The sequence below is a fragment of the Danio aesculapii genome, chromosome 19 (genome assembly GCF_903798145.1).
Source record: "Danio aesculapii chromosome 19, fDanAes4.1, whole genome shotgun sequence".
NCBI lineage: Eukaryota > Metazoa > Chordata > Actinopteri > Cypriniformes > Danionidae > Danio > Danio aesculapii.
Window position 1 is genome coordinate 12,063,760 of NC_079453.1, and position 13,648 is coordinate 12,077,407.

General features: G+C 39.7%; 1 protein-coding gene across 1 annotated transcript in view; it reads right to left on the minus strand.

Moving 5' to 3' along the window:
• Positions 1–13,648, minus strand: part of LOC130247054 (glutamate receptor ionotropic, NMDA 2D-like) — a 121,636-nt gene that overhangs the window by 79,752 nt on the left and 28,236 nt on the right. Inside the window, exon 2 of the mRNA XM_056480234.1 lies at positions 2,022–2,631. Coding sequence (XP_056336209.1) covers positions 2,022–2,579 — 558 coding nt within the window. The 5' untranslated portion in view covers positions 2,580–2,631. The remainder of the gene's footprint in view (positions 1–2,021; positions 2,632–13,648) is intronic.

Sequence of the window (13,648 nt, forward strand, 5' to 3'; positions counted from 1 at the left end):
ATGGAAAAATGAATGTAGCGGAAACCATGCTGTATATATAGTCATTATTTTTTAACACATCTATAGTTATGCAGTGGCACAGATTTACAGCTCTTTCTTGACTTAACACAACAACGTATGCATCATTACATCACTTTGTTGCAGAGATGCTATTGGTTAAATGCAGGCAAAGTAGAACACAGAAGCAGCTTCAAGCGGAAAACGTGAGTATGTCTGCAGTCTGGATGTATTATAAAGTTGATGATGACAATATCGCCATAGCAAACTGTGAGATATGTAAACTTGGCATTGCAAGAGGTGGAAAGGAAAAGGCTACATTTAACACAACAAACCTGATAAGCCACCTCAAAAACAAACACTAGACACAATACAGCGAGTTTACCCAGGCAACCCAACCGAAGACGAGTCAGCTCATGCTGCAGGAGAGTTTGAGCAGGACAGAGAAAACACCCAGTGACAGCACAAAGGCATGGAAAATCACAGCCAAGACAGCACGAATGATCGCAATGAGTGCCATTCGCCTTTGTAGAGAACCCAGGATTCCTTATGTTTATGGAGCACGTAAGAATTGATGTTATTTGTTTATTTATTATTTGTTATTCATATAGAATTGATTGTTCAAGCTACCTCACAGAAGTGCTCTGTTTGTTAACAGAGTTGTTGAATGTTAAAATAAGAATTAAATAATTAAAATAAGGAACATCCTGGATCTGTTTCTTTGCTCTTCTTTATTCTTTTTTTAAGTATTATAAAATATTAGATTGGGTTTGGGTATCGGTAGATCCTCAAAATCAAATCACTCGGACTCAAGGGCAAAAAAACCTGATCGGGACATCCCTAGTATGCAATGTTATACTTGATTATATTATTCAGATTCTGTGCCTTAGAAGCAGTAGTATCTTTGATTTGCTGTATTCATTTAAGATTTTGATTGAATAAAGATAATTCATTTAAGTGCAATTTCGAATACCACATAAAAAAAAACCTGGATGAAAACCTAAATAAAACATAAATAAATAAACTGCATAAAAAAATTATGCGCACAACTGAGTAGGATAAACTTTTCATTCGATAAGAAAAATGCGCATAAACTACCATGGAAACGCATTTACTGAATAAATTCCAACATGCGTATCAAAAAAGTCATTTCGCTTCAACAGATCATGTGTCAACAAAAAATCGCAGACAGTGACAGGTATGTTTGGGTGGATAATGAGGTCTGAACATTTTTAAATGTTATAAACAAGAAGTGATGACCATCCTTGATGGAAAAATCTTCCAATTAGTGCAAGCGGAGATAATTCTAAAAGGATAGGACACACTGTGGACTATTTTGCGTAATAAATGGAAGAGCCTTAAGAAAAATACATAGCTAAAAAAGAAAAGTCGGACACTGTAGTGGAGCAGGTGGCAACCCAGTAGGCACACAACATCATAAGACGTTAATATTAGGTTAGATTTAGATCATGACGTCAGGTGACCAAAATTCAATGTCTAGCCAGTGTCTAAGGACGTTATTTTGACGTCCAATAATGACGTGAAATTACATTGATATTTGTTTGATTTTAAAATCCAATGTCTGATAGATGTTATAGTGGTGACGTCCACACAACGTCAAGGTGTAACATGATTAGATGTTGATATTTGGTTGATTTTAGGTTGATTTTAGGTTGGACGTTGGTCATTGACGTTCTGACGTCAACCAGATTTTCATTTCCAAACAAAATCCAACATCCCGGATCGGGTTTGAGTATTGGTAGATACTTAAAATCAAATTACTCAAGTGCAAAAAAACCTGAACGGGACACCCCTAGTATGCAATGTTATACTTAATTATATTATTCAGATTCTGTGCCTGAGAAGTAGTAGTATCTTTGCTTTGTTGTATTCATTTATGATTTTGATTGAAGATATAATTTTTTATGTGACTGTCCTTTTTTACCAAACATACCATATACCTAAGGCATACATTTACTTAAACTCATGAAGGACCTTTAACACACATTAATGTCAACTCTTACCTGTGGCTCCCTCCCCAGGCCAGCCCCTCCTCCCACAGCAATCACAGGCACTCCTGTCTGGGCAGAGACAAATTCCAGCATAGGTGCTAATGGTGCCCGGTTAGGTGGTGGTGGCTTTTCTTCCTCAAACACAAGGCCTTGTAGTGGAGTGGTAGCTAGTAACTCACACAATTGTAACAAGAGGCTCCCGGGGCTGCTCTCATTGACAGCCAGCCATATCACATTGGCGGGACCCCACGGTGTCATCACACTCTCGCCCACCTGTCCTGACCAGGCCCGACTCAGAAAGGCTGTCCCAGAGCTGCCGCTGTTGCTGCTTGGCCCGGCACCGGAACCAGAGCCCGCCGAAGAGGCACCGCCCACGCCCCCCACCCCGGCGCTCGTTTCCGGGAGGTGGGAGGAGCCGGAGTGAACCACAGCGATGTTGACTCCGCCCGAAGCCCCTCCCGAGTCCCTCTCTCTCTCCCGGGGGCGGAGCAGCAGTGGGGGGGAGGGCTGGGCCGGCCCAGTGCATGCCAGCACAGCCAATAGGAACGAAAGGGCAGGCCTCGCCGCCATGACACAGGCAAAGAGTCACTTGGGTGGGTAGTGCTTTATGCAGGAACCAGACCTTAAGGGAGAGAAAAAAAACAGAGACAACATAACTGAACTGAGCTGAGGGAAAACATGAAAGGCATGCCATCAACGTACAGTCCATCAACATCAATTACGACGCCGCCAGACATCAAGATACATTAACCTAGCAGAGGTAGTTAAGTCCCAGCGTGGAGACTGGAGAAGAAAGCTAACACATCTCACCTCCCTGAACCCAACCATTCCCCAGGGAACATGGGAAATCATTACTCCCTCTGCACTGATTCACGCATTAGATCATTCAACGCAGGAGAGAGTGTCGAATCTCTGCCGTAAATTTGCTCCAGTCCATCTCTGCTCGGGTGGATCCAGGGCAGACGGAATAAATAAAAGTGAAAATAAAGAAGAACAGAGGGGACGAGGCCGCCCTCTGCGCCTTTTGTTTGTGTGCCTCGTACAATGAAGGAAAAAGCGAGAGTGCACAAGAACGACGAAGGGAGGGAGAGACGGCGCGCTTGTGCTGATATAAATGGCAGGCCATGTAAGCGCCAGCAACACCATGAATCATTTTCAAGTCACTTTGTACACCAGCCATCAAAACCTACCCACCCATCCCTCCGCCTTCGCCGTAGACGTGCACATACCCACTCTCTTTAATTAACCTCCAACTAAACACACTTATTTAGACACAAACAATGTGAGTGCGCAGACAGGCAGTAGGGTGTGTGATATACGGGGTGATGTATAGCACAAATGCACCTATACTTGTACTAATGTGCATATTAAGTAAAGCACTGACTCAGGGGCTTGGCAGCACATTCACACACCCACATGCACACAACACAACGCACATCTTTCTCTCCGTCATGCTGGCTACGTTTCAGAGCTGAAGCTGTTAATGTCATAGCTTTGAACCAGAAGGCACGCTGACGTCATAATTTCTTCTCTCATTTTCTCTTCCCCATTAATTCTCCTTGCGGTTCTTTTGATACTGGGAAAAAGACACACAGAATGGGGGATTAAGCTACATCCGTTTGGAAAAGACCAAAAGCCGGAGGAGAGGGGCTGAAAAATAAAATGAAACAGAAGTGGACGTTTGGATTGGAGCAAAGGGTGAGAAGAGGAAAGGAATGGGCGGGAATGATCGGAGCAAAGGAGCTAAGCGTGAGTTCAAGAACGTAGACGGCTGCTGCCTATAAGGGAGTCTTGAGTAAAGGCGAAAGGGTCTATCAGAGGATCTGCTGCATAATTCAACACATCATTACTGCATTCACACCGGCCTATGGGCAAAGACTGCAGTGGCGAGTGGGGGGAAATAATGCGGACTAAATGGAAGAACACAAACTAAATTTATTTGACTTACTATAAAGTCTAGCGCACAGTACTTGAATAGCACGGCAGGCTTTTGAAAAAGACTATACATTTCAGCTCTCATTCAGAATGTTGAAATCCAAAGGGATTGAGGACCAGAGAAGGTGACTTTGTGCAGAGAGCATAAAAATCCATTAAAATTATAATTCCTCTTCAAAGAAATACAAAGTAATGGATGGATAAGAAAACAATAACTTGTACAGTAGACCGAGTCTAGATAGGAACATCTGTTCTGGATAGTTAACTATGATAATAAATGAAGCTGTGGAAGAATAAAGCTCCTTATGTTTGATTCAAATGGGTTATTAGTAAGTGAGCACACAAAATAGTTCTTTAAAATCTAACAGGTTAGGAAGTCCAACCAAAGCCTTAATCTATATCATCAGACAAGCTGTAAATGATAAATATATTTGAGATATCTATGAGCAATTCCATACAAATGTCAACCTTGCCATGAAAAAAATTACCAAAATAGTGAAACCCTTACTATGTTTGTTTTTTATGTAGGCTTGTATTTTAAAAAATCTCAACAAAATAATTATATTTGATTTACCAAAGTGGGCGACATTGTGGTGCAGTAGGTAGTGCTGTCACCTCACAGCAAGGTCACTGGTTCGATTCTTGGCTGGGTCAGTTGGCATTTCTGTGTGGAGTTTGCATGTTCTCCCCGCGTTCGTGTGGGTTTCCTCCAGGTGCTTCGGTTTTTTCCCACAAGTCCAAAGACATGCGGTACAGGTGAACTGTGTATGCTAAAATTGACTGTAGTGTATAAGTGTTTCCCGGTGATGGGTTGCATCTGGAAGGGCTTCCGCTGCGTAAAACATATGCTGAATAAGTTGGTGGTTCATTCCGCTGTGGCGACCCCAGATCAATAAAGGGAATATGCCGAAAAGAAAATTAATGAATGATTTACCAAAGTCACACAAGTGCTAGGGCTGTGCGATTAATTTGTATCGGAATCGCGATTTGAATATTGATGATATTTCTCCCGATACTTCTCCCACAGTATGCTGTTAGAACCAATCGTAACGCAGTGTGCTTAAATAGAGTATGATGAGTTCAGCACAAGGACGGTTGTTGATAGATCAGATATGGTTGCCACCGGACGTTAATGAGAATTATTTATATTATATATCAAATTTCCTATTTATTGTGTTTTCTTAACGTCTACCCTTACCCCAACCCTAAACCCAACCATCACAGTAACGTAAAAAACAGTAGTTGTACCGAGTATTATTTACGCTATCAATTAAATTATCCAATGTCTACCCCCACCCCAACCCTAAACCCGTCACAGTACTGTAAAAATATTAATTATTGTTGCACAATGTCATTAAAAAATGCTGCTATATTGATGTGCATATTGCACTTCCGGCCGGCCGCATATCCGATCTAGACTTTACTGCTCGGTGCCCCAAAAACTTTTCACTTTTAATACAGGAAGGCTGATGTATCACAGAACCAGGTAATTTGTAATCCCTGTCAGTTACATCTCGCATCTAAAAGCATGTGAAAAGCACAAGCATGTCATTCCTGCAGTATTTTCAATGAGCTTTGTCCACGCACTCCTTTGTCGTTTGTCGTTGCTAGACAACCATCAACTGTTTTCGGTGACAAACTAACAGAACATTGCTGAAATTAAAAAAACACTTGGTATTTGGGTGTTCTGTTTGTTTGATGTAATTAGTCTACCGAAATGTATATCCCATACAAAGTAAGAAGTTGATCAATCAGTTCTTGCTACGTGAATCGCGTTGCAGCATTTCTAAAAGTTAACTTGGTGCACCTGGAATACACAAGTGCTTCACTTCCAATATTCGCTCAAGCCGCACATCTCCATTGGAAATAACGGACTTGTGTGTGTAAAAGACGCGATAGGCCTATTTCACTGCAGCGTCACAAAGAGGTCTATGATCAATGAAAAACAAAAAAATCTGTGGACACCTAGAGGCGGACATGCAACTACTTCTCATTTGTGGTCAAGCAGAACATCGGAGCCTTACTTGAGTTTGACAGCGCACAAACACACACAGTAGTCTATTTATTTGTTTTTGCCATAGGTCTGTTCTGTTTGTTACACCTTTACTAGGTGATTTAAATTTTTTATTGTCTTATATCTGGGTGTCACAATGGCACAGTGGGTAGTGCGATCGCTGGTTCAAGCCCTGACTGTGTCAGTTGGCATTTCTGTGGTGAGTTTGCATGTTCTCCCCGTGTTGGCGTGGGTTTCCCGCGGGTGCTCCGGTTTCCCCCACAGTTCAAAGACATGCGCTATAGGTGGATTGAATAAGCTAAATTGTTCATGGTGTATGTGTATGAATGGGACTGTATGGGTGTTTCCCAGTGTTGTGTTGTGGGGCTTGAAAGGACATCCGCTGCGTAAAACATATGCTGGATAAATTAGCGGTTCAATCCGCTGTGGTGTCCCCAGATTAATAAAGGGACTAAGCCAAAAAGAAAATGAAAGAATAAATGCCTAATGTCTGTTTTAGAGACATGTTACAGGTCTTTCATAAAGATCTACTGTTATAATTTCACATTCACACTATGTAAAATGTCTTTTGCCCATATCGCACAGCCCTAATGAGTGCCAATTTTATATATGCCAATAAATTTTGTTCTATAGTGAGCCAATACATGCCTTTTGATTAGGAATTAGGACTCAAAGACTTTTTTGGTCACATCCATAACATATGTTTATTTATTTAAAATCTAAAAAATTTTCAAAGACTAATTTTTTTACAGACCCCATTACTCTTTAGACTCAGTTGTTTTGGAAAATATAAATAAATGTTTTAATAATGTTAAAATATACTTTCTGTGTGAATTTATATTTTGAGTTTTTATTGCAAATGTCACATCCGCAATGCAGGAATTGCTCCTATATAAAATCTATAAGTGTTGTTTTGTTATCGCAGTATTATTACAGCCAATCATGGACCCTGCTAAAGCTGAAATGTACAATTTTTCACACTTTCGCTTGGTTTGATCCGAATGCAGGAAGTTCATGATGTCTTGTGAAAATGAGGTTGAGGGTTCTTGTCATCAAGGCAAGTGATTGTACCCCCGGGGCAGATGGCACGCAGCATGACTCTGGAAAACATCGTTATTTTAAAAATATGCTAAATTATTAAAATATTAGTTTTTGAACATGTTTTAATGTTATTTTAAATATCCCTTTATTTTATTTTTTTATTGTTTTGCCACAATTTTCAAAACTCTAGACACAAAAAACTAAACAGTCACTACTTTTAATGCAGGCTCTCCAGTGTTCAAAACTTTGCACGTTCATTTCTTTAAAGCAGGCTTGCATTTGCAGGATCATTGGTTCACATAATCCTTTTATCATACAACTACTACAGTAATATAAATTTAGATAAACAAGATACACATCATTTCAATAAACAATCATTAAAAATTGTTGTTTTAAATACAGTTGAAGTCAGAATTATTAGCCCCCCTGTTTATTTTTTTCCCCAATTTCTGTTTAACGGGGATATAAGATTTTTTTCAACATATAATATAATAGCTGTAATAACTCATTTCTAATAACTGATTTATTTTATTTTTGCCATGATGACAGTAAATATTATTTGACTAGATATTTTACAAGACACTTCTATACAGCTTAAAGTGACATTTAAAGGCTTAATTAGGTTAACTAGGCAGGTTAGGGTAATTAGGCAAGTTATTGTATGATGATGGTTTGTTCTGTAGACTATCGAAAAAAAAAAGAAAGCTTAAAGGGGCTAATAATTTTATCCTTAAAATGGTGTTTAAAAAATTAAAAACTGCTTTTATTCTAGCTGAAATAAAACAAATAAGACTTTCTCTAGAAGAAAAAATATTATTAGACATTATCTGGTATGCCTGCCAGCGTGTACACCACAATTTTACTCTGAGCAAAAACTGAGGGTATCGACTAAACGGCAAGATATTATTCTGTTTGCCCTTAATGTCTGTGAGCTTGACTTTCTGAAGGCGAGATTAAAGAGTGGGCTGCTTTGGACTCTGGAACACTGAATTCAGCAATGATATCGACAATGAAACCAGACAGAGTCATTCTAGCACTTCAAAAAAAAGAAACGCTTTGCTCTAAATTCATAAAAATATTATGATGTGAAAGAATAACATGCTTGCAATAGATTTACAATCACGAAAAGGTGATGCTGACATCGTTCTCTATTTTATGAGCATTTAAAGGCTTGTTGCCACATGTTGCGAATGGAAATGGTCCAGCACAATAGAACAAAAAAAAAAGTGTGAAAGCAGGTTCATCTGAAATTGGGTATGGACTGAAGCAATCGTACAAAGTGTGAAAACACTTTAAGTCAGGCAATTTGGCCAGTCATTGCCTCAGTGAGTCGCCGTCTGGTGATTAAGACTGTGCTGATAACGCAGACGTCACAAATGTGATCCAAGGCAGGGCTGACACATAAACAGGGGAGTTTTCTAAGTGAAGCCTAACACAATCAAGTCTTTCATCAAGGCAGTTAATACCATGTTGCTCTAGGGAAACAGCTTCTGCCATTTGTGTAATATGGCGCAAAGCATCTGCTAAACGACAAGTAACCTTCATGAAAACACACCGTTGACTGAATTTGCCCAAAGAAATTAAAATTGCACCAAGCAATAATTTAAGTAAACAATAATATTTTACAGAAATTCTTATTATTTAAATTCTAGATAGTGTGACAAAGCAGCTGCTGAAAGATGAAAATAAAATAAATGTAGCTAAATAAGACTTTGAATGAGTTGAGTCCTAAGAAAATGCCTGAGGTCTAAAAAATAAATCAGCTTCTACTTCCAAATACAGTGCATCCGGAAATTATTCACAGCGCTTCACTTTTTTCCACATGTTTTATGTTACAGCCTTAATCCAAAATGGGTTAAATTCCTTTATTTCCTCAAAATTCTACACACAATACCCCATAATGACAATGTGAAAAAAGATTTTTTGAAATTGTTGCAAATTTATTAAAAATAAAATACCTGAAAAATCACATGTACATAAGTATTCACAGCCTTTGCTCAATACTTTGTTGATGCACCTTTGGCAGCAATTACAGCCTCAAGTCTTTTTAAATATGATGCCACAAGCTTGGCACACCTGTCTTTGGGAATTTTTGCCCATTCCTCTTTGCAGTACTTCTCAAGCTCTATCAGGTTGGATGCGAAGCAACGGTGTACAGCCATTTTCAGATCTCTCCAGAGATGTTTAATAGGATTTGGGTCTGGGCTCTTGCTGGGCCACTCAAGGACATTCATAGAGTTGTTGTGAAACCACTCCATTGTTATTTTGGTGGTGTGCTTTGGGTCATTGTCCTGCTGGAAGATGAACCATCGCCCCAGGCTGAGGTCAAGAGCACTTTGAAGCAGGTTTTCATTCAGGATGTCTCTGTACATTGCTGCATTCATCTTTCCCTCTATCCTGACTAGTCTTCCAGGTTCTGCTGCTGAAAAAAATCCTCACAGCATGATGCTGCCACCACCATGCCTCACTGTAGGGATGGTATTAGCCTGGTGATGAGCGGTGCCTGGTTTTCTCCAAATGTAACGCCTGGCATTCACTCCAAAGTGTTCAATTTTAGTCTCATCAGACCAGAGAATTTTGTTTCTTATGGTCTGAGAGTCCTTCAGATGCCTTTTGGCAAATTCCAGGTGGGGAGTGGATTCCGTCTGGCCACTCTACCATACAGGCCTGATTGGTGGATTGCTGCACAGATGGTTGTCCTTCTGTAAGATTCTCCTTTCTCAACAGAAGAACTCTGGAGCTCAGACAGAAGAACGCTGGAGCTCGGACAGAGTGACCATCGGGTTATTGATCACCTCCCTGACTAAGGCCCTTCTCCCCCAATCACTCAGCTTAGATGGCCGGCCAGCTCTAGGAAGAGTCCTGGTGGTTCCAAACATCTTCCACTTATGGATGATGGAGGCCACTGTGCTCATTGGAACTTTCAGAGCAGCAGATATTTTTCTGTAACCTTCCCCAGCCTTGTACCTTGAGACCTCAGAGGTCTACAGACAATTCCTTTGTCTTCATGCTTGGTTTGTGCTTTGACATGCACTGTTAACCATAGGACCTTATATAGACAGGTTTATGCCTTTTCAAATCCTGTCCAATCAGCTGAATTTACCAAAGGTGAACTCCAATTAAGCTGCTGAAACATCTCAAGAATGATCAGTGGAAACAGAATGTACCTGAGCTCAATTTAGAGCTTCACGGCAAAGGCTGTGAATACTTATGTACATGTGATTTTTCAGGTTTTTTATTTTTAATAAATTTGCAACAGTTTCAAAAAATCTTTTTTCACATTGTCATGATGGGGTATTGTGTGTAGAATTTTGAGGAAAAAATAATTTAATCTATTTTGGAATAAGGCTGTAACATAAAAAACTGTGGAAAAAGTGAAGCGCTATGAATACTTTTCGGATGCACTGTATGTCTGACATATTTAAATTCTGCCACTGTATATTATATAAAAATGCAAACAGTAAAAGCTATGTTAGTGTTTTTTTTTTGTTGTTGTTGAGTTTATACCGTTTCCCCATGAGTATGATGGCAATAAATATTTCAGTCTTGACACGCAGGTCTCACAGTGCAAATCCGTTCAGGGTTGATAAGTAGAATCGACTCATTCTGGGCCGAGTGACCTCATGAAGAAATGAGTCAAAGAGAAAATGTCTTGAGATTTCTGCAGTGCACTGTAAAGGCAAGATACGTTTTCTGCATGGTGACCACATCTTGGCACATCAGTGCTCTCCAATACAGTATGTACTGTAGAGACAGCTTCTGATGCTCAAAAAGGCCAGCTAGTAATCCTAAGCAAAAATGAGCAGGTCTTTCAACAAAAAGTGGTTTTATTTAATATACAGATGTTCATGAGAGGTGGCATGGTGGCTCAGTAGTTAGTACTGTCGCCGCACAGCAAGAAGGTCACTGAGTCCCGGCTGGGTCAGTTGGAGTTTCTGTGTGGGGTTTGCATGTTCTCCCTGAGTTTGTGTGGGTTTCCTCCAGGTGCTTTGTTTTCCCCCACAGTCCAAACACATGCGGTGTAAGTGAATTAAATAGGCAAAACTGGGCGTAGTGTATGAGTGTGTGTGAATGAGTGAGTGTTTTCCAGTACTGGATTACAGCTAAAAGGGCACCCGCTGCATAAAACATATGCTGGAATAGTTGGTGGTTCATTCCGCTGTGGCAACCCCTGACAAATAAAGGACTAAGCTGAAGGAAAATTAATGAATGTTCACGAGAGAAGTAACGGGAGGGATGAGCACTGATAAAGACTTGATAATTTAGTGACATTTTGATTCACAAGCCCTCAGTTTGACTCTATTTCCTTTGTGAACATTTCAGATGTACACGTCTAATTTATATAACAAAAAAAGTCATTCAGCCAATAAAAAAAGACAATTTTAAAAATCAATATTAGGATTACTCAAAGAGTGGAGTTAACAATAACAAAAATCCAGGATTTTCTTTTTACTCCAACTATTTTAATTAATTGTTTGATCCATTAAAGAAATAAAAGGTTCTTGTGTGATTCTTGTTATTCAGATCTTGAGTCTTCCTGACTCCCTGTCCATTACTATTAGCTTCTGTCTGCAGATCACTTTTACATTACCTTTATGTCATTTCTTTTATCATTTCAGAGCTTGACAGCCCACAGTTTTTATTCACTTTCAATTCATGACGCAGGATATTCTTAGAAACTCACCTTTTACATTCTGCCGAATCAAGAAAATGACATGGATTTCAAACAATAGGTGGATAAATAATGACAAAACTTCTGTTCTTTTTGTCTTTTAGAACTACAAACAAGAACTTGTCAAAGTAACTGAAGGGCGAAAATCAAATAAGAGCTACTCGCTGCTCAACAAGCAGGCTCTTTTCAGCGCGGTTCAGCTTGAGGTAGTAGCATACGCGGCAGTAAATTTGTGCAGCTCTGTATCCGACTGACTGACTCTGAAAAATTGACTGGCTTGGATTCTGCTTTCCTAGTCCTCATGGCTTGCCCGCGTATGACTTGGCAAAACAGGATCTTTTCACAAAGCTAACAAGAACGTATCGCACTTTTAGTCCCAGGTATTCTACATCCAAAATTGCGCTCTTTTCAAAACAGCAATTTGTGCTTCTGCAAATCTCTAAATCCAAGCACTGGTTGTGATTTGGGTATCCGCGGAACGACCTCTGTTTTTTTTCTCTCCCTCAGATAATGAATGTTTCATGTTCATGTTAATAATGCATCTTTAAATAACATTCTGTCTTTAAATGATATCTCCGGGATCACTCGCTTTTCAGCTGCCCCCCCCCCCCTCATAAGGATTTTGCTGCAGGTGAATTTACAGCAGCACACTTTCATCAGTCTTCAATGACTGTAAAAAAAATCATTCAGCGTTCCTCAATGAACCCCTATAAATATTCCGGTGTGGCACTGTAGCATCTGTGCAGTGCGTTTTGAGTAGCTTGCAGATTTCTTTCTACATGTGCAAGTTGCTTGTTGGGGAAAAATGGAGGGCTGAACAGATGGTCACTTGTTCAGATCATAGGTCTGCAGTGCAGCGCTTCTCATAGAGAAGCACTTATCTGAAATGACTCTCCTGGGCTAAATAAATAAATAAATAAATATATAAAAGATGCTAATGCGGGTAGCCCCATGTCATACATCAGCATCTGAAAGAGCCCACCATGGACCACTTCCATTGCCTTTTCCAATGTCTGGGCGGCATTGACTCCACCATCAAAGCTTCTTTTTTTGTGAAAGACCTGGATGTTGTGTAAGCCGCCAGCCTTGCGGGACTTTTTTTTTGCTGTTGTTGCTGCAAGGGATGTGGGTATATCAGTGTCTTTGTGTTGTGCAGCGCTGTCTAACATGCTTACTTATGGTGGCGTTCGCCATGTCCTATCAAACAGCACAAGGCCTTCATCGTTCACAGATCCTGACATAGGTTCTTTTAATAGGAAGAAAGCCAAAATATACAGTAAATGTTAAAAGATGACAGTCATAACCCATTTATCCCAAATTCTAAGTGAAAAGGTTTATTCAACAAGAGAAAATAAAGGTGTGAGGAAACCACAAAAGACATTTTCAGTAGATTTTGCTGTCACTCAGACTCTTTGTTGGCATTTTGCTTTTATCTATAACATCATTCATTCATTTTCCTTTGGCTTAGTCCCTTTATTCATCGGGGTCGCCACAGCGGAATGAACCGCCACATTTTCCAGCATGTTTTACACAGCGGATGCCTTTTTGGCTGCTAACCATTACTGAGAAACATCCATACACTGTAAACCCTAATAAATTCAGAGTTCTCAAATAATTTGAGGAAAGTAATTTCCTCAGTTAGTTTGAGTAATGGGAAATCGACAACTCAATTAATTAAGTTGAACAACTGTGGTCTCTTCATTGAATTAACTTAAATGACTAATTACAGATAACTTAAATGTTTAAGTACAGATAACTTAAAATGGATAATAGACTAAACTTCGAACTTTTTCAGCTTTTATATTCTTAATCCCAGGGCCGTTTAAATTGAAGTTGATATTTAGCCGCACTATGTTGGTGTTAACATCTAATTTTTATGAGGTTGGTCGTTAACCCAACGCTCAACCCCCAACCTGGAGAACTAAGACATACAACACATACACTACAGACAATTTAGCTTACCCAATTCACCTATAT